This window comes from Vidua macroura, chromosome 7 (assembly GCF_024509145.1).
Source record: "Vidua macroura isolate BioBank_ID:100142 chromosome 7, ASM2450914v1, whole genome shotgun sequence".
In the NCBI taxonomy this organism is placed as follows: Eukaryota; Metazoa; Chordata; class Aves; order Passeriformes; family Viduidae; genus Vidua; species Vidua macroura.
Window position 1 is genome coordinate 12,756,819 of NC_071577.1, and position 13,145 is coordinate 12,769,963.

The window sequence follows — 13,145 nt, forward strand, 5'->3', positions numbered from 1 at the left end:
GTATACCTGATGAAAGATTACTTACTTCCTGCTCTGAAGTTCATAAAAATGTCTCTTAGGATGCTACTAGAAGATTGGCTTCTGTCTCTGTTGCATACACAACTGTATTAAAAGAAAAAATAAAAATATGTATCTTATGAAGATGTACACACTGATTTATCTTACAAACTTGTGGCTGGATTCTCTGCACCCTGAGCCCAAACTGAAAAACCCAAGAGTTCTTAGTTATTCAAGGACTTGGAGGAGACCTCTTGAGGCAGTTAATAGTGCTTAGAAGCACTGAGAGTGGTCACCTAAGAAGTTCCTCTGTGTAAAAGGTATGGTCAGTGCTATGTGAAAAATGCAGAAGGAAGTTACTAATTTCTGGTAAGTTTTCCATTTGTTCAAATGGGTGTATTTCTCTTATATGATATCTCCATATTGCAGGCCCTTTTCCCACAACATTCCCTTTCTTGCGTTGGGCACATATCTCTTCTCTATGAGCTCCAACTTCTCACTCCCTCCCAGTTTCCACCATTCTCTCTAACCTTTGTCTTTAGCTCCTACTTTGTTGCCCTAACAAAGGTGCTACTCCTGCTCATCTCCTCTTGTCTCTCTCCCCCTTATTTAAAAACAAGTAGTAGGTACATAGGAAAAGAATCAAAGCATTGATTCTTAAAATGGATTGCTAATCTTTCCCTACTTAACACTGAATTTGAAGACGTTTTTCCATATTAATGTTTCAGTTAGAATCTAGCTTCATGAGGTCACTTATCGTGCCCGTGTGAGTGATTACAGGATTTTTATGCTTTGTTTCCATTTTATTTGGCTCAATTTGCAATTCATTCTTTTTCCTGCATTTTGTAGAATACAGTCTCAGGGCATCTGTGAGCTCTGAAATGTTTTTTACCTTTTGCTTTCCATTCAGATCAAGGGGGTTTAAGTGTTTGGACATACAGGTAATTTAAATTCAATTTGTTTTATTTGTAGTGGCTCACAGGAAATAATCCAGTGTAAGTTTTGGCCCACACTATGGACCTTGGGATCTACAAAACAGGAGACATCATTCTTCCATTCTCCCTTAGCTTTTTCCTATCCTCCCCCAAATCACAAGCCTTTGAAAAGTGCTATGTTCAAGTATGGCTCACTGAGGCTCATTGTGTATAATATCTGCTCATAAAAACATTTCTTGGCATCTCTGAACATCAAACTTGCAGAGTATAGATGAGAAAAGCTCTGCTGCCTTTTGACATCTGCACAGCCTGAAGAGTTAATACACTCGAGTCTCCCAAATCTTGCTACCAAGTCTGAGTGTATGTCTAAGATGAGATGAAAAGAGGGTATCTGGTTAGAATTAGAGGATTCTTCCAAACCACAAAGTAAACAGGTGACTCTAAGTTTGCCCAACACATTTTATTTTTGATTAGTCTGTAAATCTGTGTATTTGGGAGTAAAACACTCCTGGCTTTGTGTTTGCAGAATGCTTCAGTTTTGCTAATCCTGATGTAAGGTACAGTGGAGGTTAGGATAGCGTATTGATTTTAACCAACAGCTCATTTAACCCCACTCAGAAAAGACACAGATAAACAGTTGTTAACAATTCTTCCAATTTATGCATGTTATACTCCCACAGTGGCAAATTTCAGGAAAATAAGCTTACTTAGATTAGTCATTAGGCTTTTTTTTTTCCACATCCTTCTAACCTGACATTAAGGAACATGAGATTTTGCAATAAAATATTAAATACACTTAATCCCTAATGGAAAATATTTTTAATCTTCTTAAAATCCTGTACAATTAATACCAGAGGAATTTAAGTAATTTTGAGGATTACACTGAGATAATAATCAGATTGCTTTTTTTTTTTTTTTTTTTTTTTTTTTTTGAGGTGACTTGACTTTTCCTAATGAATTGAGAGAGAGGGGCCAACTTTACACACATGAAAAAGAACCAAACATAAATGTTTTTAGCAGTTTTCAAATTCATGTAATCCTGTGCTTGGAAGTGGTATCAAGAACTAGACCAGCCTGCATATAATTTTAGTTCCAGTTTAAAAAGGAAGACTTTACAGGGTATCTGTTCTCTGTTTGCATATACTACCACTTCAAAACAGTGTAGAAGCTGTCAGAAATATTGCTGGGAAATACTGTCTTGACTTTTTTCCACAGGAAACCAGCTTTCTTTGACATGAGGCAAATGAGGGTATAGCTCTTTCCTTGTGAGGCCAGTCAGGCACAGGTGATCTAAAGACAGCAACGTACTTTTAACACTTACTTGCTTCGAGTGCATCTGGTTTAGCATTTTTGTTTGGATCAAGGGGCAGTTTTGAAGCAAATCTCTGGATCATCCTAACTTAATGACTTGGTTCACATCACAGAGTAGTTTCTGAGTGCAAACTGACCCCTCAGTTGAAGGCATGAGCTATTGTTCTCTTCTCCAATGTGTAGATCTTCTATCCTTGGGACTGGACCTGTACCTCCACCAGAAGTGCCAATGGAATGGATTTCAGGCTCTCATCATCGAGGCTCTCCCCACACAGACCCACTGCTATTGGGTTATTTGATACTTTCCCTCACATCTTTGTCAGGACCCTGCAGAAAGAATTTAAATGGATTCTTTTTTCCTAGTGGTTAGGCTACTGCATAGCACCTCAATAATCCAGGATACTCACAATTAACTTGTTTATGTCCAAAACTAGTTAGGCAATGCAAAAATCTTTCAGAGAGCACATGTTAGGAGGAAGGTTGTATGATTAACAGACAGAAGAATAGCCTAAATTCCATTCTTGGTATATTGACCAGATTTTCTCAGAACTCTTTAACTACAAAGTAGATATGAATATGACTCCTGCTGATATTGGTAGCAATTTCATTCTGAGGTAGCAAGATTAGAGATTGTAAGGGTAGCTTTTGAACTAGAATATTACCAGAATACTTTCTATCTTTAGTAAGATGAATTCTTGGCTAATAGGTATAATTTAAAACTAATGCTGCTTCCCCAGGAACTGTGCAGTTCATGATAAGCAAAATAATCCCAAAAAATTGCAGGTAAGTGTGTGGGTGTCATGTACATTTTTAGCACTCAATATATCCATTGAGCTAGCAAGGTACACAGTACACTTGAACCTACTCTTAAGTAATTACCAAAGAATGGAGGAAATTAAATACATTTATTGGATAATACTCTTCACAGTAGTTAACAAGTTCACATAGCCTGAAAGTTAGCAACAACTACAATTAAATTTCTGTGTATGTGTCACAGCTGAAGAAATACTAAAAGCAAAGATCAGAGGAGTTAAAAAGAACTCTCTGAAAAACAGTCATTGGTAAATGTTCTCATTAAGTGGAATTACCACCTACCTTAAACAAGAGTCATTATTATTATTATCCTTAGACTTGAATAACAATTCATCTTTAACACTCCTTCAAATCCCCAAGAAAATTTCTGTTATAATGTATATGACATGCCTTCTCTTCCCTCCCTAAAAACTAGGTAAGTAGCAACTAAACATGGGCAACTTGAGAAAGCTTCATTGGTTGCACAAATGTATAAACTCTGTTTTACCTAGATTATAGCACGACTTCTGGTATTATTTCAGGCTGTCCATTAAAAACCTTACTCGTTAACTTTTCAAACTTCAATCACTTTGGCCAAAAATCTGAAGGTGGGTGTGACTTATGATGTGAATCTTCACGTAAGTGAAATGAATTCTTGGCAAACATCTAACCTTGAAAATCAGACTGGAAAAAAATGTTTAGTTATTTACATCTAAATAAGACATTTTACCATTCTCCCTTAAAAATTTCTAATGTCACTTTCTTCTTTATACCTGGTGCCAAATTTGGTGGAAGAATCACTTTCTTATCAGGAATCTACCCTTTCCTGTCTACAAAATTTGGTTCAATTGTTGCTACCTGCTATGACTGTTTACAGAATCTATCTCAGATTTTACCCCACTTTTCATTCCAGGCTTTACCTAATCTAGGCTCCACTCAGCCTTGGGCCTGTGTCTATATAGTAAGCAGAGGCTGTGAAAGAGGATTAAATATGATCTAATTTGAGGTCCTGATTTTACCATTTCTCACACTTAATTGGCATATTTTTAGGGAAAACAATACTCCTAAAATAAAGGATTATTCCTCAAAGCTAAGAATTTACAGGAATCTTCTATAACAACAGCATTTTAATTATTAAAAACACTGTATTTGCCTGAAAGTATCAGCAGACTGAAAAGAATTCATCAGTGACTTCTGGAACAAGGACATCATTAAGACAGAGGCATATCACAAAAGTCTCTCTTGTTAAGTTAGAGAAGACACAACATTTATACTACCTAGAAAATACAACATGATGTGTAAGTATAGTGAAGATTTTTCAAAGATGTAGGAAGCAAGACAAAACAAGAATTAACAAAAAAAGGAGGCATTGAATCAATGTGTGTGTGTAAATATATTTAAAATATAAAAATTGAAAACATATGCAGTATGTTTTAAAACGAAGATTTAACTACATTTACTTTACATTGCATTTATTTCACATTGCATTTTTTACCCAGTCTAAAAGCTTAACTATAGTTTTAAAGGCAAAATATGACTTGGGGTTGCTTTGCCAAAATGTGAGTGAAACTTAGCAACAAGTACATATTTGTATAAATAAATTATATCATTCTTTTTTATTGTTTTATAATATCATGTTCATGATGTAACAGTGCAGACACAATAACTGCTAAGACTTTAAAAAATCACTTACTTTAGGAATTATCTAGCAAAAAATTTTCTCATCAATAGCTTTGCCTAAGTCTCGTCAATGCTAAAATTGGTTATTATTTGCTATCAGTGTGAATGCATATGTGAAGAAATCAAACCTTTTTCCCCATTGCTTTCCCTGTCTTGCAAATTAGATGTTCATCACACAGGAAAATATGTCAGTTTTCATGCTTCATCAGCCCTGTTCAATTGGCACAGGAGAACCACTTTTGGCTCCCAGCAGAACACTTAATTTTAAGAGCTTCCCAAAATGCAGTGTCTAGGTGCAAGTACTGGCTTATGTAAGCTGTGCTTCAGCACAACTCCAAGACAACTGTATTTTCAGCCAGTTTATGATACAAACTACGCCTACTGAGGAACAATTGTGTGCCTTAAGGATGGAGATGGAGCAAAATGAGTGTAAAAAAAAAATCCACATTAAAATAGATATTGCAGGCACTTGCTGACTTATGTTCAGACAAACACATAGATGTCTTTATCTATCTTACCTTTTTTAGTTTGAGTGAACTCCTTGACTCTTCTCGAAAATCCGTTCCTATCTGAAGTAGCTATGGACAACACAGCAGTGTCTTTGTACAGGGGCCTGCATGAAACTTAACACAGAACATGTTATATACACCTATCACCAACCAATCTTGCTTTCTTAAACGTCTATGCAAGCACTTTTAATGTAAAGCTTCCTTTTGTCAGCTCTCTTTTTTCTTAGTCATCAAGAACTATCAAAACCAATTGCTCTTTTCCTTCATAATTAACGGTTCTCCACAAAGAAAAGCAAATAAATGCAGATCCTTCAGAAGCATCTAGAGATGCAGTCAGAAAAACAGACAACCTTTTATTCTCTTCTAGAGAAGAATTTAACTAAACCCTCACTTAGCTGTACCACGCATAATTCTAAAACCTCTGCATCTTGTTGACAAACAGATCAAAAATACAATTTATTCAGTGTTCCCTGTAGATTTGATTTTTATGAAAGTTGAAATCTGTAGATTCCCCATAGACCTTTTTTGGTTAAAAACTTCAGGTGTCAAAGGTTGTAATATAAGGGGACAATGAAAAGGTTTTAAACCTTTGATGGCAGAAGACAATTCATTTGACAATAAATCTCTCTCTAATGTTAAATGTGTAAAACATATCCTAGGAAGGATAAAGTTCTTTAATATGTTATACACATCTGTCTGTGCAATACACTGCAGAGTTTTTGGTAGATGCAGACTTCAGCTATGACAGCACTGTATTGTTCTCAAATAATTAAACTTTGTATGATTTCACAAAATACAGGAAAGATCTGCAACGTATTTCTGCATGAAGCAGTAATTCCCTCTATTAAAACACTGCGTGGCAATTACCTTCTCTGTTGACTTTAAATTATTCTCCTTAGGTCAGTTTGTGTGGCAGTATGTGGATATGTAATAAGTTTTTTTAGTTGGTTTGGGTTTTTTTTTCCCCTCCTCTTTGTTGCAATGACTTGGTATGATGTTCTCTGACTTGTACAATGCAGGCTGGGGTTAAATCCTTCATTCCCTTACAGTCTCTTCTCTCCAGTACTGCTTAACATAAATGTTTCTTCAATGTGAATATTTTCTATCTTCTTTTAGTGTTACTTATTTTGTGACATTTTTCACTGAAACAAAGCAAAATAACTGTGGTATACATATATTTTTTAATTTTTAACATAAAATTTAGAAGGAAGTTAATGAAAAAAAGTTCAGTGGTATCTAGATCTGTCCCTCAATTAGCATTTCTTTGTGTTGAATATGATAAAGGCCTCAATACCCTCAACAGAAGTTCTAGACCTTTTAAAACATGGAATTATAAATTTATATATTGTGTGTGCATATACATATGTAAATATCACATCCTTTAAGTAGCAATTATGCCCTGTAGCCAGGCATTTGCTAGTAGCTAATGACTGGTTAAGGTAAGCATGTTCTCTCTTACTTTCTTCCTAAACCAGTGACTGCCAGCGGGTGCCAAACACATTAATTAGGAAATTACTTTAGAAACCAGGGAGAAATTAATATTTCCACAGAGTCTCACTGCCTTTAAAGCTGGTAACTGTAATTTTGAATAGTCTTACATCCCCAGTGACTACTCAGCCCTAGCCCCAGCTCGCTCAGCCCTAGCCATTCTATTTTCCATCTCACTGTATAATCTCTTCTCACCTCTTTCCTGGGCTTTCACCCTTGCTGCACTCCACCCCACCTTTCCTGAGGTGTCCACGTGGATAATCTCATTATAACTAAATACCCCCTGAAGAATTACAAGGGACAGCACCACGCTCGCACGAACTCTTCCCAAGGCTGCCCACGGCTCCTGCCCTTCCCGGGAGGTTCCCGTTCCCCGCCTCCCGCTGCGTCCCCGCACGGGCACCGAGCGGGGCCGCGGCCGCTGCAGGTGCGGCCGCCAGGGGGCGGTGTCGGCCCTGCCAGCGCCCTCCGGGCCCGGGGCTGTGAGGGGCAGGGCAGGAGCGGGACCGCCCCGGGCCGCCGGCCGAGTGCGGAGCGAGCGGCGCTGCCCCACACAACCTGCCTCGCTTTTTGCTCGTTTTTAAGAGGCAGAGGAATCCCAACCTGAGTCTTCGCCTCTCTTGTACCAGCTCTCCCTTACAGCATCCGCTCTGCTGGCCCGCCGTCAGCAGCCTCAAGGTGCCCCTTACAGCCGCAGCCCCCACGACCAGCGCTGGCAGCATCCCTGCTCCTACCACGGTGCCTCCACTTGAGGGCTAGGCGTGCCGCAGGGTGTTTAACCTAAGTCACCCTTTCCACCAGCTGCTTTTACCCTGGCACAGAGGCAGCCCAAACCTGCCTAAAACACGCGCGGGGAAGCATTCCCGCGGCCGCGCCAGCACACGAAAACTCTCGACAGGCTGCACGGTCCTCCACAGGCCCCCTTCGTCAAGGTCGTGGCGGGAGCGACCAGGTGTTACAAGTCCTCCTACACCGCCCCAGCCGCCCCCCGCGCGCCGCCCCGACCGCCCGTCCAGGAGTCCCGCGGACACGCCCCTCCCCAGGGCCATTGGCTGCCGCTGCGCCGCCGGGGGGCGGCCGCGCCGCCGATTGGCCGAGCTCGCCGTCCGTCAGCATAAGCCCGGCTCCTGTCACAACAGCGCGGGGCTGTGGCCGCACTTCCTGCGCGCTCTCCGCGTCCCCCGCCCCGCTCCTCTGGCACCGCGGAGTCCCGCGCGGGCACCTTCCGCCCCGGGGACGGACATGGCTCCTCCGGGGAAAGTTGGCGCTGCAGCCGCCGTGCCGTGAGAGGAGCGCCGCGGGACGCCGTCCGTTCCTCCGTCCGTGTGACTCCCCCGCTCTCTCAGCCCCCCGGAGAAGTTGACACCGCTCGGCGAGGCGATGGCAGAGGCTGCTGGCGGCAGAGAGCAGCCGGCGGGGGGCCGTGCTCCTCCCGACGCCGCTTACCGTGCCGAAGAGGAGTCCGAACCGGCATCGCTGGACGCCGGGGGTAGGAGGCGGGAGCGCCGGAGCGGCGTTTCGGCCGTGGGTACCGCAGAGCGCTTCCCCGGCGGCAGCCTGGGGCCAGCGGCAGCGTCCGACCCCGACGCCTGCCTGCTGGAGGCGGCCAAGGCCACCCCGCGGAGGAGCAGCATCATCAAGGTAAGGGTGTGCCGCGCCGCCGGGAAGTTTGCGCGGGTCCCGCCGCCGGGTTACCCAGGCTGAAGCCTCCCTTCGGTGCGCCCCTGCCCGTGGGAAGGGGCCGGGGTGGGCAGAGGGGTGGTGGGACCCCTCCAGGGACGGCCTGCGCGCACCCTCCGCGCAGGTGAAGCGGCCGCTCCGCCGCGCAGCGCCGCTGCCCTGCCTGCGGCGAGCAAGGACGGCGGGGCCGCGGCGCCGCCTCACCGGAGTCCCTGGGGCAAGGTGCGTGCCCGGACCGAGCGGCTCTCCGGTGGCTGTGATGAGGAGCTGCTCCCGCCACCCTTGAGAGGGGTCGGGGTCCCCCCGCGCTCGTGCGTCACCCGTGGGGCAGCTTCCCGCCGAGTTGTAAAGTTTTTGTGGGGCAGCTCGTATCAGTTCTTATTTAATATTTATGGAGCACCTGGAAGGCAGAGCAAATAGCTTCTACAGCGCTGGCTTTCTTAGTTCTTGAGCAGCAAAATACGCAGTGTCACAAATTAACAGAAGGCGTGTTTGGAGACGGACTGTAGTACAGGTTGTTGCGGAGCAGCACTGGGTGTTTAGCACCTTTAATGTGAAATTAACAGGTCGGGCGTGACCTTAAAGCCTCCTCCTTTGTTATTGTCTGGTAAGGAAAATGGTTTTGTGATTATGTTGATTTTTCTTTTTTTTTCCAGTTTAATTTTTTTTTTGAATAAGCTCTGTGGTTTTGAATTAAATGGTATCTCCTTGCAAGTATGTAGGCTTAATCGCCAGTTTCTGGGGAACCGATGAATGAAATCTCCTGGGCGAACATAATTTAGCATATGGTTACACGTGATCTCCTTGTTAGTGATTTGCACTTGGAAAGCATCGGGAGAACAGCGGAAAATAAGACTTCTCCTCTGTAAATGTGTGAAGGCACTGGGTAGAGCTCTGCCTTAATGCTGGAAGCTCAGGACGCATGCTTAGCTCTTGCAGCTTAATATGTCCATTCAAAGGAAGATACACGAAATACTTGGGTTTTTTTAAAGCTTTAAACGTTCAGAGGAGACCGAGGTAGTTAAATGCAAAAGAGCCTCGAGGGTCCTTTGTAAGTTTACGTTGAAATATTAACCCATTAAGTCCAGCAAAGTGTTAAGGGTGGTTTTAGTTTTGTAAAGACATCCACTGAATGTGATGGGAATGCTTCCAGTCTGAAGCTGCATAAATGTATAAATGTGTTACTAAATCAGGACCAAAGTTCTGTAACTGTACTGGTATGGAGATGATATTTTCTCTTAGAATTGTGTGAAGATTTCAGAAATTGAAAATACACAGTCTTGAATTTCAGTTTAAAATGTATCATTATTTTTACAGACTGTACCCGTTCTGTGTGGTAGGTGTGTTTTAATGTCATAAATGGTGTATAATTGTTAATGACTGAGTAGCATTTTCACTACCGGTTGATAGCTTGGTATTACTAATTTAGCACATCTGATAATGATCAGCACATTAGCACACAGTGATAATGATCACTCTTCTAACTGGAGGAAGCTTCTTGAGACCTATCCCAGGACGGTGTTTATAAGGAGAAAGATTCCTGACAGAGGTAAGAAAGAATTAATGTTCTTATATAAGGAACTGGTAAGGCCTCATCTGAAATACTGAGTAAACTCAGTTTCCTGTGCTTAGGAATGGAGCATTCAAACTGGGGCAGATGCATAGAAAGATAGCGAGGATGGGCTGATAAGGTCTCTGGATTGAATACTGTATGAGGGGAAAAACAGATTTCCTGGATAAAAGCAAAGGACTCTTATGTCTAGATCCAGTCTGGAAACTAGAAAGTTACTCTGGGCCCTGTAAGGGTTTGGAATGGTCTTATGATAGGAATAGAATGAAAAATACCATTGATAATCTTAAATTTAATTGTTAAATAGGTGGATTAAATTAGGTAACATGGCTGTGTCTCGTAGCAGGTGTCTGAACTTGAGAATTCGCAGGTTGTGCATCTCCAAGGCACAGTGTTGGGACCCCATAGAGAGCACTGCATTTCTTTTCCCTCAAGGTTATCTCAGTGATATATAGAAATGTTTTAAATTGATGTTTTCCTTTGGCATTATACTATGAAATACTATTAACTTTGGTTAGAAATGAAATAATGTATTTTCCTGCATTTTCAGGAATTTCTAATGTGCTAGGACATATTCATCAGGTGTTAAATGCAAATTTTATTTGGAATTAAGATAGAACCTTCCAACTTTACATTTTTTTTCTTTTTTCAGGACTTCAACATGCAGGATTTATGCTCAAGCATTATGTTTTACAGGGAAATTAATTTTCTAATAATTTATTATATTTATTTTACTCCAAAATGTCCATATGTTCATATAAATCTATAGTCAAAATAGTACTCTATTGCTTCCTCTAAGCTGATCTTATCTGCTGAAAAATGTGACTTAAGAAAGCAAAGGAAGTTGCACATAAGGATAAGCTCTTACTCTGCAGGAGTTGAACACTCTTGTTCTATTTTCCCCTTTCTCTTCCAGCTATTTAAAGTTGTACTTTAAACATGAGTAGTCTTGCTCAATTAAGCAAAAAGTTAAAATTCTGTAAATTTAGATGGTCAAAGTACACTTCTAACAGCATTTTTTCCCCAGCTGTCTTTTGGAACTCTGGAAGTCTCAAGTTTAGCATCTGAGAGTTCAGTTCCAGTGGAAGCCAGACTTGCTTACATTGGAGTGTTCTGGCAGCCACAGTATAACTGTGAAGTACAAAGGCTGAACAGGGACTTGTTGCGGACTTGCTTTAAAAACCTTCCCTGCAGCAAATTCCACTTGGCATATATTGCAAGTAAAATATGAACCCTTCTAAATTATCTTCAGTATGTTCATGTGCTCTGTATTTGGTTTCAGAAACAAGAGAACTCACTTATATAAAAAGAACAAAGTGTAGCCAGAAAATTGTTATTCCCATTTTGCTTTGCTGAGGTTCACAGCTTTGTAGATTGAGGTAAATGTAAAATAAGATTCATGAAAAATAGTTGTAGCTATTCTTGTGTACTAGGTTGTTTCACTAATGTGCATTAGTTGCCTTTTTTAGGTTTTGTTTTTTTGGTTTTGTGGGTTTTTTTCTAATGCAAGGAAGAGGTAAATGGTCTTACTCCAGAACTGGAACGAGAAAGGGAGTTTGCCATCAGCAGAAATCAGCAGACAGGAATGCTTGGAGGTAAAACGAGAGAAAGTTCTAAAGAGATCATAGAACTTTACCTGCTTTCTAGGAAGCCTAAAGATGAAGTATGTGTTGACTAAATGATTTGCCGAGTGGGTTTTTTTGGGGTTTTTTTTGTTGTTGCTTGTGAATAATCCAGGCCCAGTTGTTTGCAAATAGAATAATAATTGCAACCACTTTTAGGCCAGGAGAGCAGAAGACAGTGCTTGGAGAACTGGATTTCTGCTTTCTTTACATGTAATGCTTTGCAAGCCTTCCTGTATGGAGGGCTCTACACAGAGTAAATTGATGTTATTTCCTTCTGGCATGTTCCTTCTGCCATTGCCATGTATGAGCGCTTTAATAAATGAGTAGGAAGGCTGTGTAATTTGTTATGTAATGCTACTGAAATGCTTTGTAGCTTTCTACCCAAATATTTCTCTGTCAATTCTTATCAGGCATCTCTCTCTGCTTTGTTTGTTTGCAAGAGAAACTTTTGGGATCATGTGTTTGTTTTCTTCCTGGATCTTTGTTTTAAGATACCATAGCAGATAACACAGCAGACTGTGCCCATGAAATGAACTTGAAGTAGCAGCTGCAGACTCTCTAACTCAGAGAATTTAACTTCAGTCACAGTAGAGCTGTGAGACTTTTCACTGAAGTTCTTCCAAAGGCTATTTGCCTGCTTCAAGTAGAGATTTCTTTTCCTTTAAAAGCCAGTTGAGTTGTCCTTGCTCATAATACACTACTAGCCCAAGAACTGCAAGTTTTAGGGTTTTGCAATGTAATTAATCAGTGGAGGCATATCAAGATAGCCAGCAGTCTTATTTCAAGACTTGTATTTATGCTTGTGACATTCTCAGCTTAAAAAAAAAAAAAAAAACAAACAAGCTGCATTGAAAGCAATAAGGTTTAGTTCTTTTCAGTTTGTTCTGATGTGTGATGATAGAATTTAAGTATTTCAAATAAATGCCATGTCTGTCTATGCAACATAACTATTTAAGAAGACAGAGTTTTTCAGGACTGTAATGATTCTCCAGAAGCTTCTACATAGCTTTCTGCTGTGTGAGCTTGCATTTAGGAACTTGCTGCTTAATAAATTAAACTATGACTATGTAAGCTTCATTAAAGCTGATTAACTACTTGATAATCCAGTATTTATTTTATAATGAATGCATTCTTTGACATATATGTACCAGAGGAAAAAAGAATATGTGAGTTGAGATTACATTAAATAATGTGCTAGAGCCTAAAAATGTATTTAGAAGGGCAAGAATGACATGTCTAGCCATGCAAAGACTGCTACAAAATGGGAAATTCACCAGATAGATATGGGAAAAGGTAACTGGTGGGTGATATTTTTATGTATGTAAATTCCCAAACATTGTGGGGATCAAGAACTGGTATTTGCTCGCTTTCATAGAATGTGAAGTCAGGGAAAAAAAAACAGTGATAGTTGTTTAGCAGCAGGTTGAAAATAAATGACAGTATTTCCTCATGCAGCATGTGAGTAAATCATGCACTTTAGAGCCCCAGAAATCTGTGCAGTCAGACATGTAAATGGGTTTGAGCAGGTATAAAATGACAAATTGATGAAGAGAGCTTC

At 41.0% G+C, this 13,145-nt stretch overlaps 1 protein-coding gene and 1 long non-coding RNA gene across 2 annotated transcripts in view; one reads left to right on the forward strand and one right to left on the reverse strand.

Annotated features, from left to right (window-relative positions):
* Positions 1 to 1,880: 1,880 nt before the first annotated feature.
* Positions 1,881 to 7,652, reverse strand: LOC128809722 (uncharacterized). Its single transcript, XR_008437829.1, has 5 exons — positions 7,547 to 7,652; positions 6,092 to 6,366; positions 5,234 to 5,338; positions 3,599 to 3,719; positions 1,881 to 2,570 (listed from the first exon to the last, which is right to left on the reverse strand). It is a non-coding gene; the product is annotated as an uncharacterized LOC128809722 (long non-coding RNA).
* A 219-nt stretch (positions 7,653 to 7,871) lies between these two features.
* Positions 7,872 to 13,145, forward strand: part of PLCL1 (phospholipase C like 1 (inactive)) — a 181,098-nt gene continuing 175,824 nt past the window's right edge. Inside the window, exon 1 of the mRNA XM_053981930.1 lies at positions 7,872 to 8,353. Within this exon, the coding sequence (XP_053837905.1) occupies positions 8,093 to 8,353 (261 nt within the window). The 5' untranslated portion in view covers positions 7,872 to 8,092. The remainder of the gene's footprint in view (positions 8,354 to 13,145) is intronic.